The 18,528-nt window shown below is 36.2% G+C and overlaps 1 protein-coding gene across 1 annotated transcript; it reads right to left on the bottom strand.

The window, feature by feature from the left end:
* Positions 1-448: 448 nt before the first annotated feature.
* LOC117906521 (casein kinase II subunit alpha-2-like) lies at positions 449-18,141 on the bottom strand. The gene is made up of 10 exons (XM_034819560.1): positions 17,948-18,141; positions 17,282-17,411; positions 16,221-16,415; positions 15,252-15,409; positions 9,709-9,799; positions 9,526-9,591; positions 7,740-7,822; positions 7,444-7,507; positions 7,163-7,231; positions 449-746 (listed from the first exon to the last, which is right to left on the bottom strand). Exons 1-10 carry the CDS (start codon positions 18,031-18,033, stop codon positions 687-689), a joined length of 1,002 nt encoding a protein of 333 aa, XP_034675451.1. The 5' UTR covers positions 18,034-18,141; the 3' UTR covers positions 449-686.
* Positions 18,142-18,528: the final 387 nt, after the last annotated feature.

Raw genomic sequence — 18,528 nt, 5'->3', positions numbered from 1 at the left:
CAATTGAACTTCTTACCAAGCAAACTTCCACAGAAATCTAAAATTTTCAGACGAACATCTCAACTCAGGAACATTGCCTGGGAGTGTGAGCTTTCCAGATTTAAATACCACAGCAAGCATGAATTGATGGAACAGCAGAAGTGAGATATTTACGTGAATTTGGAATTTGCCAGATTTTCATACCATGCAACAGAGAAACATAACTGAAGCAGAACCCAAAGAGAGGAATTTTATGGAGTGGAGGCCAAGTAATCAATTTGTTACCCACTTCTTAATACCAAGTAAGAGCAGTGAACCTGTATCAAATATAAACATGCATCACCAAAGAATGTCCAGGATGAGCTACAATCTATGATGACCAGGGTAGTCATGTGAAGCACTAATTGTTCATGAAAACTTAGTATACAAATTAGTGAATGAAGACATAATAAACAAGTGAAATTTAGCATAAGCAACAAACAAAATCTAACTTTGCGAAAACCTAGTGATAAATTTATAAGCTTCAAGTATTATTAACAGTCTTTGAAAAATGGGCAGGTGAAGAATAATACACCCACCTTACCAAAAATCTCGTGAGTGACAAACTGCCTCGACAAGTACTCATGTAATAATACATTTTAGAACAAACTACAAGCCAAACAACAATCTGAATCCAAGCTCATATGTACAAGGATATCAGAGTGGAATTACTGTGTTCGCATCCTGCTACTCTCTGCAGATCTCACTTGGAAGAAATATGGATGAGCCTGCACAAAAATGAAGGAATCAACAAACAAATCCAATCCATCAAGTCAAAAGCATCATTTTTCATGGCTATCAAGAAGATGATGTGTCAATGCATGGTGTATTATTGTAACTGATGCTGGTAAACTACATTACTGAAGATATTGCATTACATGTCCAGCCTGTTCTCCACAAAATGGCATCTCAGAAATAAAAAAGAGAACCCACTTCACATTATTTTTAAGTTCATAATTATTCCCAACAAATCACCTAAACTTTTTATGAAATGTTATTAAGAAAAGAAATATTTCCATGTCTGATTTTCCTGTGTATTGTTGTGCTTGTCAAATATCTAAGCTATACACTACAGGAAAAATTACATGAGATGATATGACCAGCCCATTCCATAAAATCTTGTCTTTTGAAACTAAAAGGCACTCATGGGCCTTGGCAGAGGTGATGAAGGGGTGGGTGGAGTTGGGTTGGATTAGGTCTAAGATTCATACATGATATTTTTAGATATGTAGCAAATGGAAATCAACCCATGCCAATTCAGTTTACTATCCCCAGAAAACAAATTCTAAACAGGATCAATAAATTTTAGGATAGTAGAACAGAAACAAGTGGCAAATGGCAAGGATAAATCAATGCAGATGGTGGTGAATTTATAGGCAACATTTGGTACAAGAGGGCTTGGAAAATCAACTTGTTCAATCTTGTGAGAAATTCAAATAAGAAAGTGAATGTCCTGCAGATGCTAGATTTCAGCTGAAGTTGAAGGTCTGGAGACCACATGCTAGCTTCAGATGCAAGATTAGGATTTTCAAGCATAAAAAGTAAAATAAAATAAAATAAAAACACCAGAGAGCTTGAATAGGAGAAGTTCAATGTAATGTTTTTTATTGGAAACAACATTTCATTAATGCTAATTAAGATAAGACATAACCCTAGGAAACAATGGTAGAAAGTAAAAAAATTCTTAAACTTATGGGTGTGATTTTAAAGAAAGAGTGGTCAAAGCTTTTAAGAACCTGTTGTCTTCTACAGAAGATTGGAGACCCAGTGTAAGTGACCTCTCTTTTGCGAGGCTAGAGGCTCAGGAAGTGGTTAGGCTAGAGGAGCCTTTTTCTAAGGAGGAGGTTTTTGATGCCCTTAGGGGTTTTAGTGCGGACAAAGCGCTAAGGCTAGATGGGTATTCTATGGCCTTTTGGCAGTTTTCTTGGGAGTTTGTTAAGGAGGAGGTTATGGGATTCTTCAAGGAGTTTCATGAACACAATTGTTTTGTCAAAAGTTTGAATGCAACCTTCTTAGTTTTTATCCTGGAGAAAGGGATACGGAAGACTTGAGGGATTTCAAGCTAACTAGTTTAGTGGGAGGGTTGTATAAGTGGCTGGCTAAAGTGCTAGCCAATAGGTTAAAATTGGTGGTAGGCAAAGTGATTTCCAAGACCCAAAATGCCTTTATGGAGGAAGACAAATACTGGATGCAGCCCTTGTTGCCAATAAAGCCATAGATTCGATTTTGAAGAGCAATGATTATGCGATGATGTGCAAACTTGATATAGAAAAGGCGTATAACCATGTGTGCTAGCCCTTCTTGCTTTCAATTATGAGTATGATCGGTTTTGGGGAAAAGTGGTTAGGGTGGATTAAGTGGTGTAAATCCATAGCTAGGTTCTCTGTTCTGGGTAATGGGACCTCCTCGGATTTTTTTCCAAAGCTTTAGGGGAGTAAGACAAAGAGATCCCCTCTCACCCTATTTATTTGCGATTGCAATGGAGGCACTTAGTTGCCTCCTAAGGAGAGCTGTGAATTTGGTCGACTTGTTAGGTGAGAGATAGAGGGGGTGAAGAGGTTTAGGTGTCCCATTTATTGTTCGCAGATGATACACTTGTATTTTGTGAGGCTTCTCAGGATCAGATGGTGTATTTGTGTTGGCTCCTTATGTGGTTTAAGGCTATTTCGGGATTGAAAATTAATCTAGATAAAAGCGAGTTAATTCTAGTGGGATGTGTGGAAAATGTTAAGGACTTGATTGTAGAACTTGGTTGTAAGGTCAAGAGCCTCCTTTCCTCTTACTTGGGGTTGTCATGGGGTGTTTTTTTTAAGTCCATGACTACTTGGGATGTAGTGGAGGAGAGGTTTCGGAAAAGTTTAGCTATATGGAAGAGACAATATATCTCTAAAGGAGGGAGAATCACCTTGATATGAAGCACTTTGGCTAGCCGACCTATTTATTTCATGTTTGTGCTCTCCATACCCACAATGGTCAGATTGAGGTTAAAGCAGATTCAGAGGGATTATTTGTGGGGAGGCGGGGCTCTTGAATGGAAACCTCATCTTGCAAGGTGGGTGACAGTTTGCTTAGACAAAAGTAAAGGAGATTTGGGAGTTACATGTCTTTCTACTCTAAACAAAGCCCTTCTTTGTAAATGGAGTTGGTGGTTTACGAATGAGAGAACGGCCTTTTGGAATCAAGTGATCAAGGAAGTATGGGGAGGAACGAGGGGGATGGTGTTCTAGGGAAGTAAGGGACGGGTATAGTGTAGGGTTGTCGAAAGCAATTAGAAAGGAGTGGCACATTGTCAATAGTAGACTTGCCTTTGTGGTGGGTAATGGGCGAAGGGTGAAATTTTGGAAGGATAAGTGGTGTGGGGCTTTACCTTTATGTGATTCTTTTCCCACATTATTTGCTCTCGTTGTATCCAAGGACACTTGGGTGAAAAATGTGTAGAGTTTCTCTAACGGAGGAGGGAGTTAGAGCCTCTCTTCTCTAGACCCTTCACTAATTGGAAGGTGGATGAGGGACAAATTCTTGTTGTGTCTGAATGGGAAGAGAGTGTAGAGGGATGAGGAGGATAGGGTACTCTAGATGGAGATAAAGAGTGGTAAGTTTTCCATCAAGTCTCTCTACAAAGCCTTAGAAACGGGTTCTCCAAATTCTTTCCCAACGAATATCATTTGGAAGTCTTGTGTGCAACCCAAAGTGAGCTTCTTTGGTTGGGAAGCAACATGGGAAAAAGCTCTTACCTTGAACCAACTGCAGAAAATCATTTTCTTGCTTCTCTTTAGGCTTTTTGTTCTAAGGTTTTTAAGGGGATACCTCTTAACGTGTTACAACTTGATTGGTTAGCGGTGTGTAACTAGAGTGTTTGCCTATTCCCTCTTTATATTTTCTTATATTTGATTACTTGTAGTCTTATTTTTCTTTGGTGGGAGGATTCCTCATCCTTCTATTGTACCTTCTTTTTATCAATATATTCCTTTGTCGTTTCCTATAAAAAAAAAAAGAGGATGGTCCTTAGCAAATAGATGTTATCTTTGCCAAATACATGAAGAATCTATAGATCACATCCTTCTCCATTGTGTTAAGATGAGGGCTTTATGGGAGATGTTCTTCACTATTTTTGGGGTGTCTTAGGTGCTTCCATCTTTAGTTAAGGCAACACCATTGGGTTAGGATGGGTCCTTTCTAGGTAAGAAGAGAAGGGAAGTTTGGAAAGCAAGCCCCTTATACATCTTTTGGACGGTTTGGAAGGCAAGAAATAAAATTGCTTTTGAAGATGACGTGTTTTCCATCCAAAGACTAAAAAGTTTTTTTGTTTGTTTTTTTTTCGTCAAAGACTAAGTTGTGTTTATAAAGGATGGTCCTTTGACGCTAATTGGTTTCATTGATTAGTTGTGCTCTAGTTGAGGGTGGGGATGTTTTTGTACCTCCATTTTGACAGCTTTTTTTGTTTCAGCTGTGTGGGGGTGGGTGCATCTATCTTGTATCCTTAAGTCACCATTTTGGCGCCCTTTTTTCATATATGTAATGCTCTTTACTTATCACCAAAAAAAAAAAAAAGTCGTCGCCACGAGTTGACAAAATCACCATCAACAGGATAACACTAAAGACTCTCTTGGGCCTTAAAACTCAGCTCCATTAAAAGGATTGGAAAAAAGACCTTTGGGCCAGTCCTTTGAAAGGGTCAAAAGGCATGGTCCAGTCTTGATTAGCCCACCACAGCTCCCTCCAACCAAGCTTAAGAATTCTGCAATGGGTTGGCCCAATAAGGACTTTAGAAGACCTGAGGCCTATACGTAAGATATTGGACAATAAGGACTTTGATGATGTCTACATATTATATGGTGGTATTGGCAGCATAGGCCCTATACAATCCCAACCAACTCATCAGTCCAGACTGTTGGATTGGTGGCCCACCTCTAGGATGGCCCATAGCACAAGGTTGTGCTGATCCAATGATCCTAACTATTTGTTGTAGACACCAGTGAGATCAACTGGGTTGTGAGCTCTTTTATCATTATATGCTTTTTCCTGGAACAAGGACCTTTGTAACAGTTTTTTCATATTTTGTTCGTGGAAAATATTAAATATATCTTTCTTATTTGAAAGTCAATGGGCCAAGCAAAGGTTTTCTGGCTTAGCGAGAGTTGGTTTAAGCCCATGACAATCTGTGATCAACAGGCCTGAGCTCAGGTTGTGACAATGTTGGCAATCAGCTCGACTGCAGCCAGTGCCGAAAAAAGAAAGGCCTTTCTTGAGCTGATCATCAGGCTTTTGGTATTGAAAACTGAGCTCAGGTTTCATCCATTAAATTGACAAGCTTGTAAGACAGGCCTTAACTAACTCACCAGTCTGTTTGTGCTGGACCAAGCCCACCTTAAAGTGGGACAGGCCAACCTGCTTGCAAGGGCTCCCATCACCCACAAGGAGACCCACTAAACTCACTGGCCTTGCTACTGTCTACTCTAGAAGAGACTGCCACCTTCATCATTGTGTGCGCTGCAAGAATTGGCTCTAGCCCCAATGCCTGCAAGTCTTCCCCAGCACGTTTCCCTTTATCCTACTCCACCCTCCCTGCCCCTCATGCACTTCCCACCCTTTCATTCCCAATCTCTAGATTCTAAAACTTCCCTCAAAGACCACCCTCATCAACCATGGCGAAAATTCCCACCATAGTTGGATGACGAAGACAACTTCTCTATCCACAACAAGCAACTGGCCCAGTGCCTTCCTCCCACTAGATTTGACAAGGATTCTAGTCCATTTCAAGTGACACTTCTCTATCATCTCCTCATCCATTGTCCCAGAACCTCCACAAGCATCGCCAAGCCTCTTGAAAAACTTTCTTCCCTAAAGATGCACCCATAAACATAACACCCTCACCCATATTTCACCCACAAGCATCTTCTCTGGAGTAACCAACATCCAATTATAGTCTTAAAGGGTTACCTCCTCCCTTTTCCTCCAAACACTAGACAGACTCCTTAAAAGCCTTCAAAAGCCTAGGCTTAGGGACAACTCCGATGCTCCTTAGTTTGGTGGCAAGGACATTCCAACCCCTTAAAAAAACTTTTCCTTATGGGAAAACTAAGGAAAACCTTTTCTCCCTCACATATGAAACTGTATAAAACAGGAATCTTCCAGCTTTGTTGCTGTGCAGCTCCTCTAGCTTGTAGCCCTTCCACCTTCATTCCACACCCTTCTAAAGGGCTCCCTAAATTTGCCTTTGTAGCAAGTTTCCACCCCCTCTAGTAACCAAGCAAGACCCCTCTCCCCAAATCTGATTCAGGATGAATATCCTCGACCCCTCTTCACAATCTTCCCAAACACCTTACCTTTTACCGACTCCAGTGAAATTTCAAAGGATTTTGATTCCACTCCAACCAGCATTTTCCTCCAAAAGGAACCAAACCAACATTTTCCTCCATGATTCATTCCTCATTTTTCCTTTTTAAGGGGTCCAACACAAGGACTTCCTAGAAGATCACCCATCCTAGTACTCTAAAACGGGATTCAATGAGAAGCAAAATTGTCATCCTTAAGTCTTTTTTTAAGACCAAAAGCACGCACTTTAAAACCATTCAAACACACATATAAGGCTTTTATTGAACTCAAAAAAGAGCATTTGGCATCCAAGAAGCTAAAAGCCTGTTAGGGAGTGATTTTGGAAGGTGATAAAAGCACTTCATAATGCTTGATAGCGCTTTTTTTTAATAAAAAATTAGGTGTCTGAAATTTTTTTAAAAATCACTTCTAAAAATCTAGAAAATCACTTGAAGTGATTTGTAAATAAACATTTGGCAGGTGATCCTTCCAAAAATCTTTTATTTTGTTATATAATCCATTATCAAAAACACTATCGAAGCACTTATTATAGTTTATATCCAAACACTAAGTGATTCTCTTTAAAAGTGTTTCTAATAAAAGCGTCAGTGACAAAAGCACTATAGATAAAAACAATTTAACCAAAATCACTCTCAAATGACCTCTAATTCAAACAAGCCATAAATAAGATTTTTAAACAGCACACAGAAAGATGCACCATATGGGAGATTATATAACAATAATAGAAATAAAAGGCATATATCGACACAGAAAATATTAAATGAAACAGAAACTGTTAACACTAATCAGTTAGTTGATCTAGGAATACCATTGCTTCCCTTGCTGTAAGCCTGTCCTGATGATCATATCGAAGGAGCTTATCAAGAAAATCAATGGCCTGTATCACAAAGATAAGCACAAAAAATCGAAAATATATAATAAATAGTGACAGAACTGATAACTACCTCAGCCAAAACAGATAGTTTTTCTCTTTGGATGGGCAAAGAAAAGTTTACAAAAAACAAGACCATCCAAAGAGAACAAACCAAGGTAGGTCTCAGCTAAAAATAGATCTCCTAAAGGTTTTTCATAGAACACAAAAATAATTACCTCCGGTGAAAACAAATGCTGATTATCTGGATTAATAAATCTGGACCATGGTTTCCTACTGTGCCTGCAGAAGAATTAAATAAGAGCGTAAGTGTGTCATGGTCTGCCTTCTAACAGAAATGTAGAGATTTGTCTTTCCAAAATCATCACTTCTTAGCTTACATCACTTCATTCAGAGAAGCAACTTTAATCTTATAATGGATACAAGGTGGCTTCCCTGTGTTTTCAAAGAAGTAAAAGAATAAAATCATAATGCATGCTGGAAAACAGAAATAGTAACTCATGTTCAGATATACCTTCCAACAAGAGCATCAAGTTGTGGATCAAGCTCTAAACGATATTTGTTCAAATATGCATTTAGCTCATCTGTCCCAAGAACCTGAAGAGATTACATGTCATATAAGCATTTACTTTCAATTGTCAATAATGTGCAGATCTTAGTTCATGCAACCCCAGGACTATGCTAATGTGCCCAACAATTATATGCCTGCTCACATATGGCAAGAAACACTCATGCCGTCCAGCCTGCTAGCTTGTTAGGGCAACAAGGAATTCTGCAAAGCTGCGTTTGCGGTCAACCATGTTAAGCAGTAAATCACCATGGAACCAACAAAGCAAAGTCGCCACTACCCATTAGCATGGTGTTTGATGTGGAAAAGTTCACCACAAAAGGTTGCGTTCAAATTTTTCTTCTAATAAGAAATTAATTTGTTCAAGGGAAAGACAAAAGGAGACATGAGGAGGACATCTCACTAAGCAAAAAACAGAGTACAAACAAGCTAAAAAGTGTACTTCGAATATTTCAGATTCAAAGGATTCATGTCTTATATTGAACCACCTATGACAGGTGGTTTTCTCAGTTCTCTTCTCCAGTTAGATATCTAACAATCATGTCTCAACATTCTAATAAGGTTTGTCTGCGGGTTATGTGTTTGTTTATCAAACTTTTGTGTTCAAATCTGTGTTTTTTTGAGGTTGGCATGGGTAATAATCCAAAAGTTTTTGAAGTAATGCCTTAGCCTTGGGTGGCATCAACTAGGTTAAAAACGAACTTTGCCAACTAACAGTGTCAAGGGCAGCCTTACTAGGGTTTAAGCACGAAAGGAAGCAGCTAGCAAATTAAGCTCTGATTCTACAACTCACAGGATGAAATGCAACTGTATATGAGCCTTGGCACAGGCCTTAGTGCTTTTATAAACCATGTTGGTCGCACATGTGGCTGCAATTAGACCAAAGGCTGCAGGATGGATGCAACTTGGGCCGGTTGTGTTGAGTTGGTGACCAACCCAAGCCCAACCAAAATTAAAAAAACATTCAATCCAAACTCAATCCAACCTGACCTCAAAATTGAAGTTTTCAACCCAAGCCTAACCTAACCTAAACTTTTCCAAACTCAAGGTTGAGCTCGAGGTAGTTGGGTTAGACTTGGGTTGATTAGGTTGTATGGTTCAAAAATGGGTTGGCAAAGTTAGTTTGGGTTGAATCCATCCACGATACTTTTTTAAAACTTTTTTTTGTAAATTTATATCAAAATTTAAATAGTAAATGGGACAACAATTCAAGATAATAACAAAAAAAAAAAAAAAGCAAAAATGACTTTATATATGTTTCTAGAAAAATGAAATAGTATATGATATAATTATAAATTTTGATTTTTTTAATTAAAAATATTTTAAAAAATAAAATGAATATTATCATATAAAATGATACAAATTATAAATATGAAAAAAAAGTTAAATCAAGCTCAAATTGTTCAAATCTTGGCCCAAGTCCAACCTAAATTATGTTCAAATTAAAAAAACTTAACCCAAGATCAACTCAAGTATTAAAAATGATCTTTTTTTTCAAGCAAGCAATGATAAGATATATTTTTATATAAAGAGCTATATACCAAAGTACATAGATTGGGTCGGGCCAACCTATCCAAGTTACACCTCTATTTGGTAACAATCTTACTAGGTTACATGTTTACGTGTTTTTATCAATTGAGTACACTCAACCATGGCATTGCTTACTGGATTAAAGAAAAAACAGGACCACCAGGAGATAACATAATTTAGCTAAACACACGATTGTCATTACCTTGGCAATTTTTACAAGCTGGTCATGATTATCATGACCATAAAAGAATGGCTCCTTGCGAAAAATCTGTTGGGCAAAAAACCTCCATTGAGTAGTTGAAAGTTACATTTATTGATAAGACAAACTGCATTTCAAGTAATATGTAAAAGAAAAATTAACACCAACTGCCACTGTAACTGTTACCATTCCCGCAAACATACAACCTAGGCTCCACATATCCAAAGAATAGTCATAGTCTTGCAAATCAACAAGAAGTTCAGGCCCCTTAAAGTATCTGGATTACAGGAAACATGCAAATATTAACATCCTAGAAAATTGCCTATACAGCAAGCAAGATATTTATACAAACAAATCAACAGTCTATGCTATAGAAAATTCTTCAACCCCTCATTTCTCACCTGGCACCATTAATGTTCAATTTCAGCATATAACTAGGTTACAATCTTTGTGAAAGAAATGAAGTGGATCAACATAACATCAGCAATTCAACCATATAGTTGAATTTTTTAGTTGCTCTTCCACTAAAAATAGGTTAAATTCTCAGTTGAATTGTTGACTAAGTTCTAGGAATCCTCTACCCAACAGATCAACAAAATAAAACAAGAAATATACAGCAATACAATCTCAGAAATCAAGGAATCATACAACTATACAATTCCAAAAATCAGGGAATTAATTCTCTGGCATTTTCAGTCAAATCACGGAAATTAGGGAGTTAATTCCTTAGTATCTTCAATTAGATTAATCAACACTTTCTTACCACTTTCTTACCATTACCTAAAGCTACTCCTTCTTTGTTCACCAAAAATTTGATAAACTTCCCGTCTACCATTAGCCACCCTATGGAAATACTTTGAGTTGCAATCCCCTTTCTTTACCCATCTAACTCAAGCTTTTGTGCCTCTAAGCACCTCTTCCCTTAACACCAGTTCCTTTAGCTCCCCTTTCCTAAGGGCCTTGAAAGCTAAAATTTTAGGAGTCAAATTCACTTCCTGCTCACAAGGGATATTAATTAGATTACAATCTTCTATAAATCCATTGAAGCTTCCCATAGTTGAAGACAAACAATTATTGCATTCATGGGGGAATAGGACCATATCAAAATTCCCCAAAAGTAACAAGGCTCTGTGCAAAACCCTCTAATGAGGCCTAATTCCTTCAAGATAAATAAATAAATAAATATATAAAATAAAAGTAAAAATAAAAATCTCCTTTCAGCCACCAGAACAACCCAATAAATGCCTGAAAACACCAAACAAATCATCCTCACAATTTGTGAACTTGCATGGCAAAGAGAAAGCTCCTACTTCCATATCCAACAACTCCATTGTTCGACTATCCCAAAAAATCACCTCCTTGCATCAATAGATGAACCAAAACGTCTTATAATCTCAATGGACAAAACAAAAATTCCAAAACCTTTCTTTTTCCCCAATCATTCAACCCTTTAACATTCCAAGAGATAATTCTTTGCTTCATTAATCTATCTTCTTAGGAGACTGACCAAAAACTTCTCCTTTCTTTACTAGGACTAACTCCTTGCCACCACCATAATTAATTAACCAAGGTCATTTGCAAAGTTTGGGTTTCTTACACAAATTAGTCTCCTTCCCTCCCCCATTAGATGCATAGCACACTTTCCTACCCCTCAACCCCCTCAACTTTAGAAAGCAAATCTGCAATCTCCTCTTTGTTGGCCTCTACCATAAGAGGGTATATTACACTCATAGCTATTAAAAACTTAAGATACACAATACAATACATTTTTAATGGAAATCAATACATATTGCAATTTGCATCTTATTTTAAGCATATCTTTTCGTAAATGATAAATGATACAACAATACATACACATTCAAATATTTTTCATAATTATTAATTAAAATCAAATTCATTTTTATTTTTCTCGAAATTATTATATTCATTGTTTATAATGTAAAGTAGGTTAGACATTAATCATAAAAGGGAGAGAGGGTTAAATACCTCTACATGAAAAAATTATATTCTTGTTGTCAAAGACAATGTTGGAAATTAATTAAATTTATTCTAACAAAAAATATTAGGGAATTTTTATTTGAATGATTTGAATGTTAATATTGAAAAATGGTAACTGATGAATAAACCTTTGTTCATAATATATTAGTTTTTTGAGATTTTATTTTCCATGGGGAAAGAAGGATAACAAATATGAATTTTGGAGATGACATGGAAAGACATACACCTATAACTTAAATTCACATTTTTGTTAAATTGAATTTTTAAAATTTTAATATTCGATTTTTTTCATATGGTATGACATAATTTATTTTTTTAAATCCTACTTATCTTTCATGAAATTGATTATATATTACTTTATACTTCATGCTTTCAATATGTGTGTATACGCATATTTTTCAACCATATAAAAAAATTACAGTAGGATACACAATATGAAAAAATGGAAAACAAAAAAAATAAGTTTTACAAATTAACTATGATTATATCCATAGAGAAAACAAGAAAAGAAAGCAGTTCATACTTTTATTAATTTCTAGAAGCTTGTAAAGATAAAGTATTCCTAATACAAGCAAGTTTTTCATCCCAAGGGAGTATTCTACTAAACTTGGAGATTTTTTTTATTCTTTTCTCTTTTGTTGACAGTCAAATTAATAATATATATTAAAAGTGCCTAAAAAAAGGACGTACCAAAGTACATATCAAGTATAAAAGAAATGTCATTGGGCATGCAAAAAGGAAGATAGAAAACTATTAATGATTAGAATTGAAAGGATAATCCCTGCCCTCTTTATTTTACACTAAACCAGGAGATCATCCTTTCATTTTTTTATTTTTTATTTTTTTGATAGGCAAAGAAAAGTCGTATAAAATGTAAAGAGGAGACACCAAAAATAGTGCCCTCAGAGTATACCAAAAGTATGCAAAAGAAGCCTAAAAGCTCAAACCAACAAGGGAACATAGTTTTAAAAGGCTCAAGGCGCACTGAGGCGCAAAGTAGTCCTGGAGCCTGAGGCGTGGGCTTTAGTGAAGTAAGGCACACCCTAATTTACATATATATTTTTATACAATATAATCAAATTTAATAATAATTTATTCGTCCTAAACACATAAATCATCAAATATCATCCAAAACTTCAATTTAATCAACAAAAAACATAAAAATAAAGAACTCCAAACATAAAAACAAATCCAAATCCACTGCACGGCTGTTTTTCCTATATTTTTCTCCTATTTTTCCTTTTCTTCTTCTTCTTCACTTCTCCATTGCACGGTTGAGGCTAAGGCACGATTGGGAGTGGTGTCAGGTTCAAAAAGACCAGAAAAGGGGGCTAGAAGGGAAAACAGGGCCAAAACGGCGTCATTTTGGCATTTTTTTTTTTTAAGGAACAGGCTCCAAAACGACGTCGTTTTGGCCTGTTCCTTTTAAAATAAAAAGGGCCAAAACAACATCGTTTTGGACCCAAAAAATTAAAAAAATAAATAGGGCTTCTCAGCCCCAACCCGACGGCGACTGAAGAAAAGAAGGAGAAAGAGAAGGAGAAGGCGTACCTGGCCGGAGGCGAGTCAGGTGACCGCATCGCGCCTTGCCAGAGGTGAACGCCTAAGTAGCGCCGTCGTGAAGGGGCGTCGCCTACCTTCAGGCAAGGCGCCGGAGGATGGCTTCGCGCCACCCCGAGTCTAGGCGTGCCTTTCACAACTATGGAAGGGAAAGAAACAAAAAACATCACCTGCCCTCACTTACAGCCTAGCCAATCAATGAAACTTACAAGAGAAATAGGGCACATATCTACAAACACCCTAGACCAAGACCACAGGTTATATACAAAAGAATTTTTCAATCTTTGGATCGATAACTCCTCATTGTCAAACACTATCAAATTCCTTTTCTTCCACATTGTCCAAAATATGCATAAAAGGGCCGCTTGCCAAGCCTTTTTACAACCTTTATCCACAAACAACCCATGCCACCCAAGAAGAGTTTCCTTCACTGAACAAGAGAGAATCCAAGACACACCAAAGAGGGAGAAAAGAAGATTCCAAAGAACCTGAGTCTTTGCACAGTGAAGAAGAAGATGATCAATCGTCTCTACTTCAGAGAGACAAAAGAAATACCTATTTTCCAAAAAGTACCCCCTCCTTTGAAGTTGGTCCAATTCAATTCCAATCATTAACTTGATCCCATGCTCCATTCCAAACTGGTAAGTTTCACGCATAGCAAGGAGATAAACGACCAGGCTAAAAACTACAATTGCCAAGGAATCTGCTAAATGGATCCTAGAACATCCATTTCAAGCAGCCTTCCTAGCCAAGAAAGAAGCAACTACTTATGATGCAGAATCAATGTCTTTCCAGCACGTTTAGAAATTTCTACGCTTATAAATTGTGGTAAATGCATTAAGAATGACTGAAAAAAGAAGAAATACACCTCAAACAATCACATCAAGACTCCAAGGTAATCACACCTAAAAATAAGAAAACCATGGTCTCAAAAACTAATTAAATGTTGAAAAATCTCTCAAAATTTAAGAACAATTCTAAAGACTATTAAGTTTATATGACTCAAAACTCTCTTTTCTAATAGGAGTATGACTCCCTCCACTAATGGAAATAGGAAAAAGAGGGGTGGGGGTGGGGTGGGGTTTGTGGTGAAGGGAATTAACAAAGGACAAAAAAATAAACTACTAACCCAATGCAAGTAAAACAAGGACTCTAATAGGACCATGGGCTGTTAGTCTAAGCCCACTTTATGAAAATTACTAAACTATCCTTTTTTTCTTTTTTCTTTTTTGATAGATAAAAGATATTGTATTAAAAAGAAAAGTATACACGATGTATACAAGAAACCAAAAACAAAAAGGCACAAACACACGAAAAACATCTGCACCCTACAGAGCTCCTAACCAATCTACAAAATCTAGCGTTGAAAATTATTAAACCATCCTTCTCTTAAAAAATATATACTAAAAAGCCTATCAAAGAATATAACATATACTAAGAATCAACTTGAGCTAAATTAACTACTTAAGGTCATACAAGGAGCTTAAATACTTGGTTTCTCTGGAATTAAGCCTTGGTCAACTTTTCCTCCTCTCTTAAGGTCTGAAAGTATACTTATAACAATGTTCCCGTCAACTATGGAGATATTTCTAAGAAACCACTCATCAGCACCTCTCTTAAGGTCTGAAAGTATACTTATAACAATGTTCCCATCAACTATGGAGATATTTCTAAGAAACCACTCATCAGCTACTCTCTTAAGGTCTGAAAGTATACTTATAACAATGTTCCCATCAACTATGGAGATATTTCTAGGAAACCACTCATCAGCTATGCAACCTTTTTCTTCTTCTTTTTTTTTTTTTTGTGTGTTGTTCACAGTTATGGTTGGTTCTCTTTCTTCTTAACACTAGTGGCCTTTCTTTTATTTTGCATCTGGAGGAAATTTATTCCTGTTTGTTTCATCCTTCTGATCTTACAATGGAAGTGTGGTTTCTTATAATAAGAAATCCAATGGAAGTGTGATTTCCTATCATAAAAAATTTAACAAGAAATACTCAAGGTATGAGCAATGGGTAGAAAAACAATATGGTACTTGTCCCTTTAACTTAAAAATAAAATAGAATAAAATAAAACATTTTTAAAAAAGAAGACCTTTAGTGTGAGGATATAATAGGAAACTAAACACCATGTGAATTGATTAAGGATTCTAGGAATTTATAAAGACTCACCTTGAAGCAACTCGAACATTGTATTCCTTCCCTGGATGATAGAATTCAGCAAGACCCCAATCTATCAAGCGAAGTTTGCGAAGCTCATGATCAATCATAACATTGTGAGGTTTGACATCTCTATGCATTATACCTTGTGAATGGCAGTAATCTAATGCCTGATATTCAAATAAATCAGATAAGTTTAAAAAGTAGTCTATCAGAGGACTGCTGAGTTCAAGGCAGGAACCAACAGTTTGTTGCCAATTTAAAGAATTATATTATCAACTACTGAAATGAAGAAGCAAAATTAGTGATGCCATATCTATCAAAATAATAGGTCAGTATATTTGCAATTTCCAAATTGGTTTTGAAGGAAAAGATAATAATTAGAGTGTAACAATTTTTAATCACATGAGAGCACCAAGACAGGTGTTCCAACTTCAAATCTCAGTACGGCACGAACAATCTTTGTTCCCAATTAAAAATCCATGGATAATTTCATTCTGATCGAGAAGTAATGCATCCTCATAACAGGAAGAAAGGAAAAGAATGCTTTCTTGCCCTCAAGATTGGTATGCTGGTACCTAATTGGTGATTAAAGAAATACTAATATAAAAATATAATCACCCAAAGAAAGAGAACTAGAATGGGCTGAGTACAAGCAAGTAATAAAATTGCACACATTCTAGCATATAAAATTACTCCACCAATAAAATTGCATTCATTCAAGCATATTAAATTAATCCATCAAAGCTGCCCTTTGGTATATCTTGAATCTACCCTCTCATGGTTGGTATCCAGTTTCAAGAGTGTGATATGATCATGTGAACCATCCAAATAAGAATGCAAACAATGGATTTACACACACCTAGTTAACTATTTTGGCCGAATGAAGAAATATTCTGAGGGTCAATTGGCCCTTGTTAAAAAACAGAAAATAAGCAGTTTCAAAAGTATTGACTACATCAGATTGGAAGAGGGAAAAACCTTGAGAAGCTCATATATGTAATAGCGTATGTCATAATCTGTCAATGTAGGGTACAAAACTTTAAAATCTGTACTGTTCACATATTCAAAAATCAAGCTAGGAGTTTTGGAATGCTGATCTCTGACAATATCAAGCAGCTTCACAATATTTGGGCCTCCACAAAGGTTCTGAAGTATTTTTATCTCCCTCTTTATCTGCAAAACAGAAGTAAATATGTTGCACTGATATCTGAAAGTCAATGGAATATGCCAGTAATAAGAATTCCCATAGAAACCTTGGAAAATTTACCACAAAAAGGATTTTCAAGTATGCAAATGATTTGAAAGAAGATTTTGGAAACAAAAAAAAAAAAAAAGAGCAAAAAAATTTGCTTCCTATAATAGGAGAATTTTCCAAAATATTCACACGTGCAGGAAGCTGATTCATCAACAATCAATATATGAAGCTTGCAGGAATGAACTGCTTTCAACTTTTTTTATAAGCAACCTAAAAAAAGGGCACAAACAATATTGTAACATAACTATAGAATCAATAAAATCAAGCCTTACTAAAAGAAATACTCTGTCAATTATGTTGTATGGTTGCTTTCAAGGTCAGCTTAAGAGACTCAGTGACTAATGAACAACTTTTGTTCAAAAAATAATACTAATAATCAACAAATGGGTAAACTGTAAATATACAGCTAAAAAAAATCTAACTGTGAAGATTTTGCACTTCCTTTTGAGGGAGAATTAGGAAAGGTAAGTTCATAAAATCTTCTCAAGGAGATGGAGATGTTAAGAGAATTCTACTATCCTAGAATATGAATATAAAGAAACACTACATTCCACTCTTCGTCCAACAACAGAAACCATAGGCAAAACACATTGATTTGGCAATGTAAAAAGAAAAGCAAAGATGCATAGCACATGGCTCACCCATCCCAGCACACTGATTTAGTTTTAAACGTTCATGAATGAGTAGATAAGGTCAAAATGAGTGAACATATACACATGTAAATATATATCCCACTTAGGCCTATACAAACTACTCTTAAACCAAGAGAAGACAAGTATAATACCTTCTTTTTTTTTACAGGTTTAAGAATCTTGACTACGCATCTTTCATTGTTTGTCACATTTATACCTTCAAAAACCTCACTGTATTTTCCCCTTCCAACTTTTCGAACAACCTCATAGTCATCTTGATCCCTGGATATAAAAAAGAAAAATACAAATAAGGTTAAGAACAAGACTGATGCCAAAGAATATCATTCACTACGCATGATGACCATGTCTCAAAAAAACTTCTTGAGAGGTCAGAAAGATACCTCACCGTGTATACTACAACTTAACTGCAACAGATGTTTGCTCTTCCATCTGTTTTTCTTTTTTCTTTTCTATTAATATCTTGCTCAGTGTTTTACTACGCATCTTACAAAGACCTCAGCACATGCAAGACAGGCATAGAAAAAAAACAAGACTAGAGTACTTTTGATGAATAATGTTTCCACCGCAACCTAGGGTTAATTGTTGCGGACATAAACCCTGAATCAAAACCTAGAACGTTAACCCAGAAATAACGATTCTTCAAAAAAATAAATAAATAAATAAATAAATAATCCTTGAATAATCCCTAGATCGCGATTAACAGGGACATGGAAACATGTTGACTATAACACAGGATCAATAGTGGAAAAAGGGGTGGGGAAGGAAAGAAGAAATTAGGGTTTATGAGTAGTGATTACCCCCATTGTACGGTGAGAGACTCGTAGTCCCAGTAATCTCTGGGGCGGTGAATGTTGACGTCTGCGTAGACTCGAGCACTGGACATGATCTGGGAGCTTTAAAATCAAACAAGAACCATCAGGTATGAAGTTGGCTATTTATATCTCTGCAACACTCTCGTTGAAGCTGCTCTCTTCCATGATTCCAAATCCCTTTTTCTATTTATTTATTCCGTGATTTAACGTTTTATACTTTTATACCATTCTCGGCGTGTTGGTCATAATTTAAGACTTAATGCTATTTATGACACGTCGATTAACAGATTGTCAAACTATCAGCTCCAATGTGAAATTCTAAAGTTGGACTGCGTTGGTCTACAGACTTTTGACTTTTTCAAATCCCCTCAGTATTTTGAAAAACGTTATATTTCGCAAAAAAAAACAGCCTTCCAAGGTTTAGGGGCTATTCTTCATGATTAATTAGAAATAAAGTATATATATGTATATGAGGGTCGAATGTTAAACATACATTTAATGCTCATTTATCATCCAGGCCACGGAATTTATTGTCCCAGACAAGATATGCCCCCTAGTCAAAGTCA

Source organism: Vitis riparia, chromosome 18 (assembly GCF_004353265.1).
Source record: "Vitis riparia cultivar Riparia Gloire de Montpellier isolate 1030 chromosome 18, EGFV_Vit.rip_1.0, whole genome shotgun sequence".
Lineage (NCBI taxonomy): Eukaryota > Viridiplantae > Streptophyta > Magnoliopsida > Vitales > Vitaceae > Vitis > Vitis riparia.
The sequence above is the reverse complement of the archived record's forward strand: the minus strand, read 5'-3'. Positions and strand labels throughout refer to the sequence as shown.

Bases quoted from the DNA above. Each gene is read 5' to 3' on its own strand.
- LOC117906521 (XM_034819560.1), bottom strand. From the start codon at position 18,033: ATGTCCAGTGCTCGAGTCTACGCAGACGTCAACATTCACCGCCCCAGA. The intron at 7,508-7,739 runs GTATATCTGAAC...ATTCTTCTGCAG, and splicing joins CTTGATGCTCTTGTTGGAAG to GCACAGTAGGAAACCATGGT. The intron at 747-7,162 runs GTATTCCTAGAT...ATTTTTGTGCAG, and splicing joins TTACAGCAAGGGAAGCAATG to GCTCATCCATATTTCTTCCA.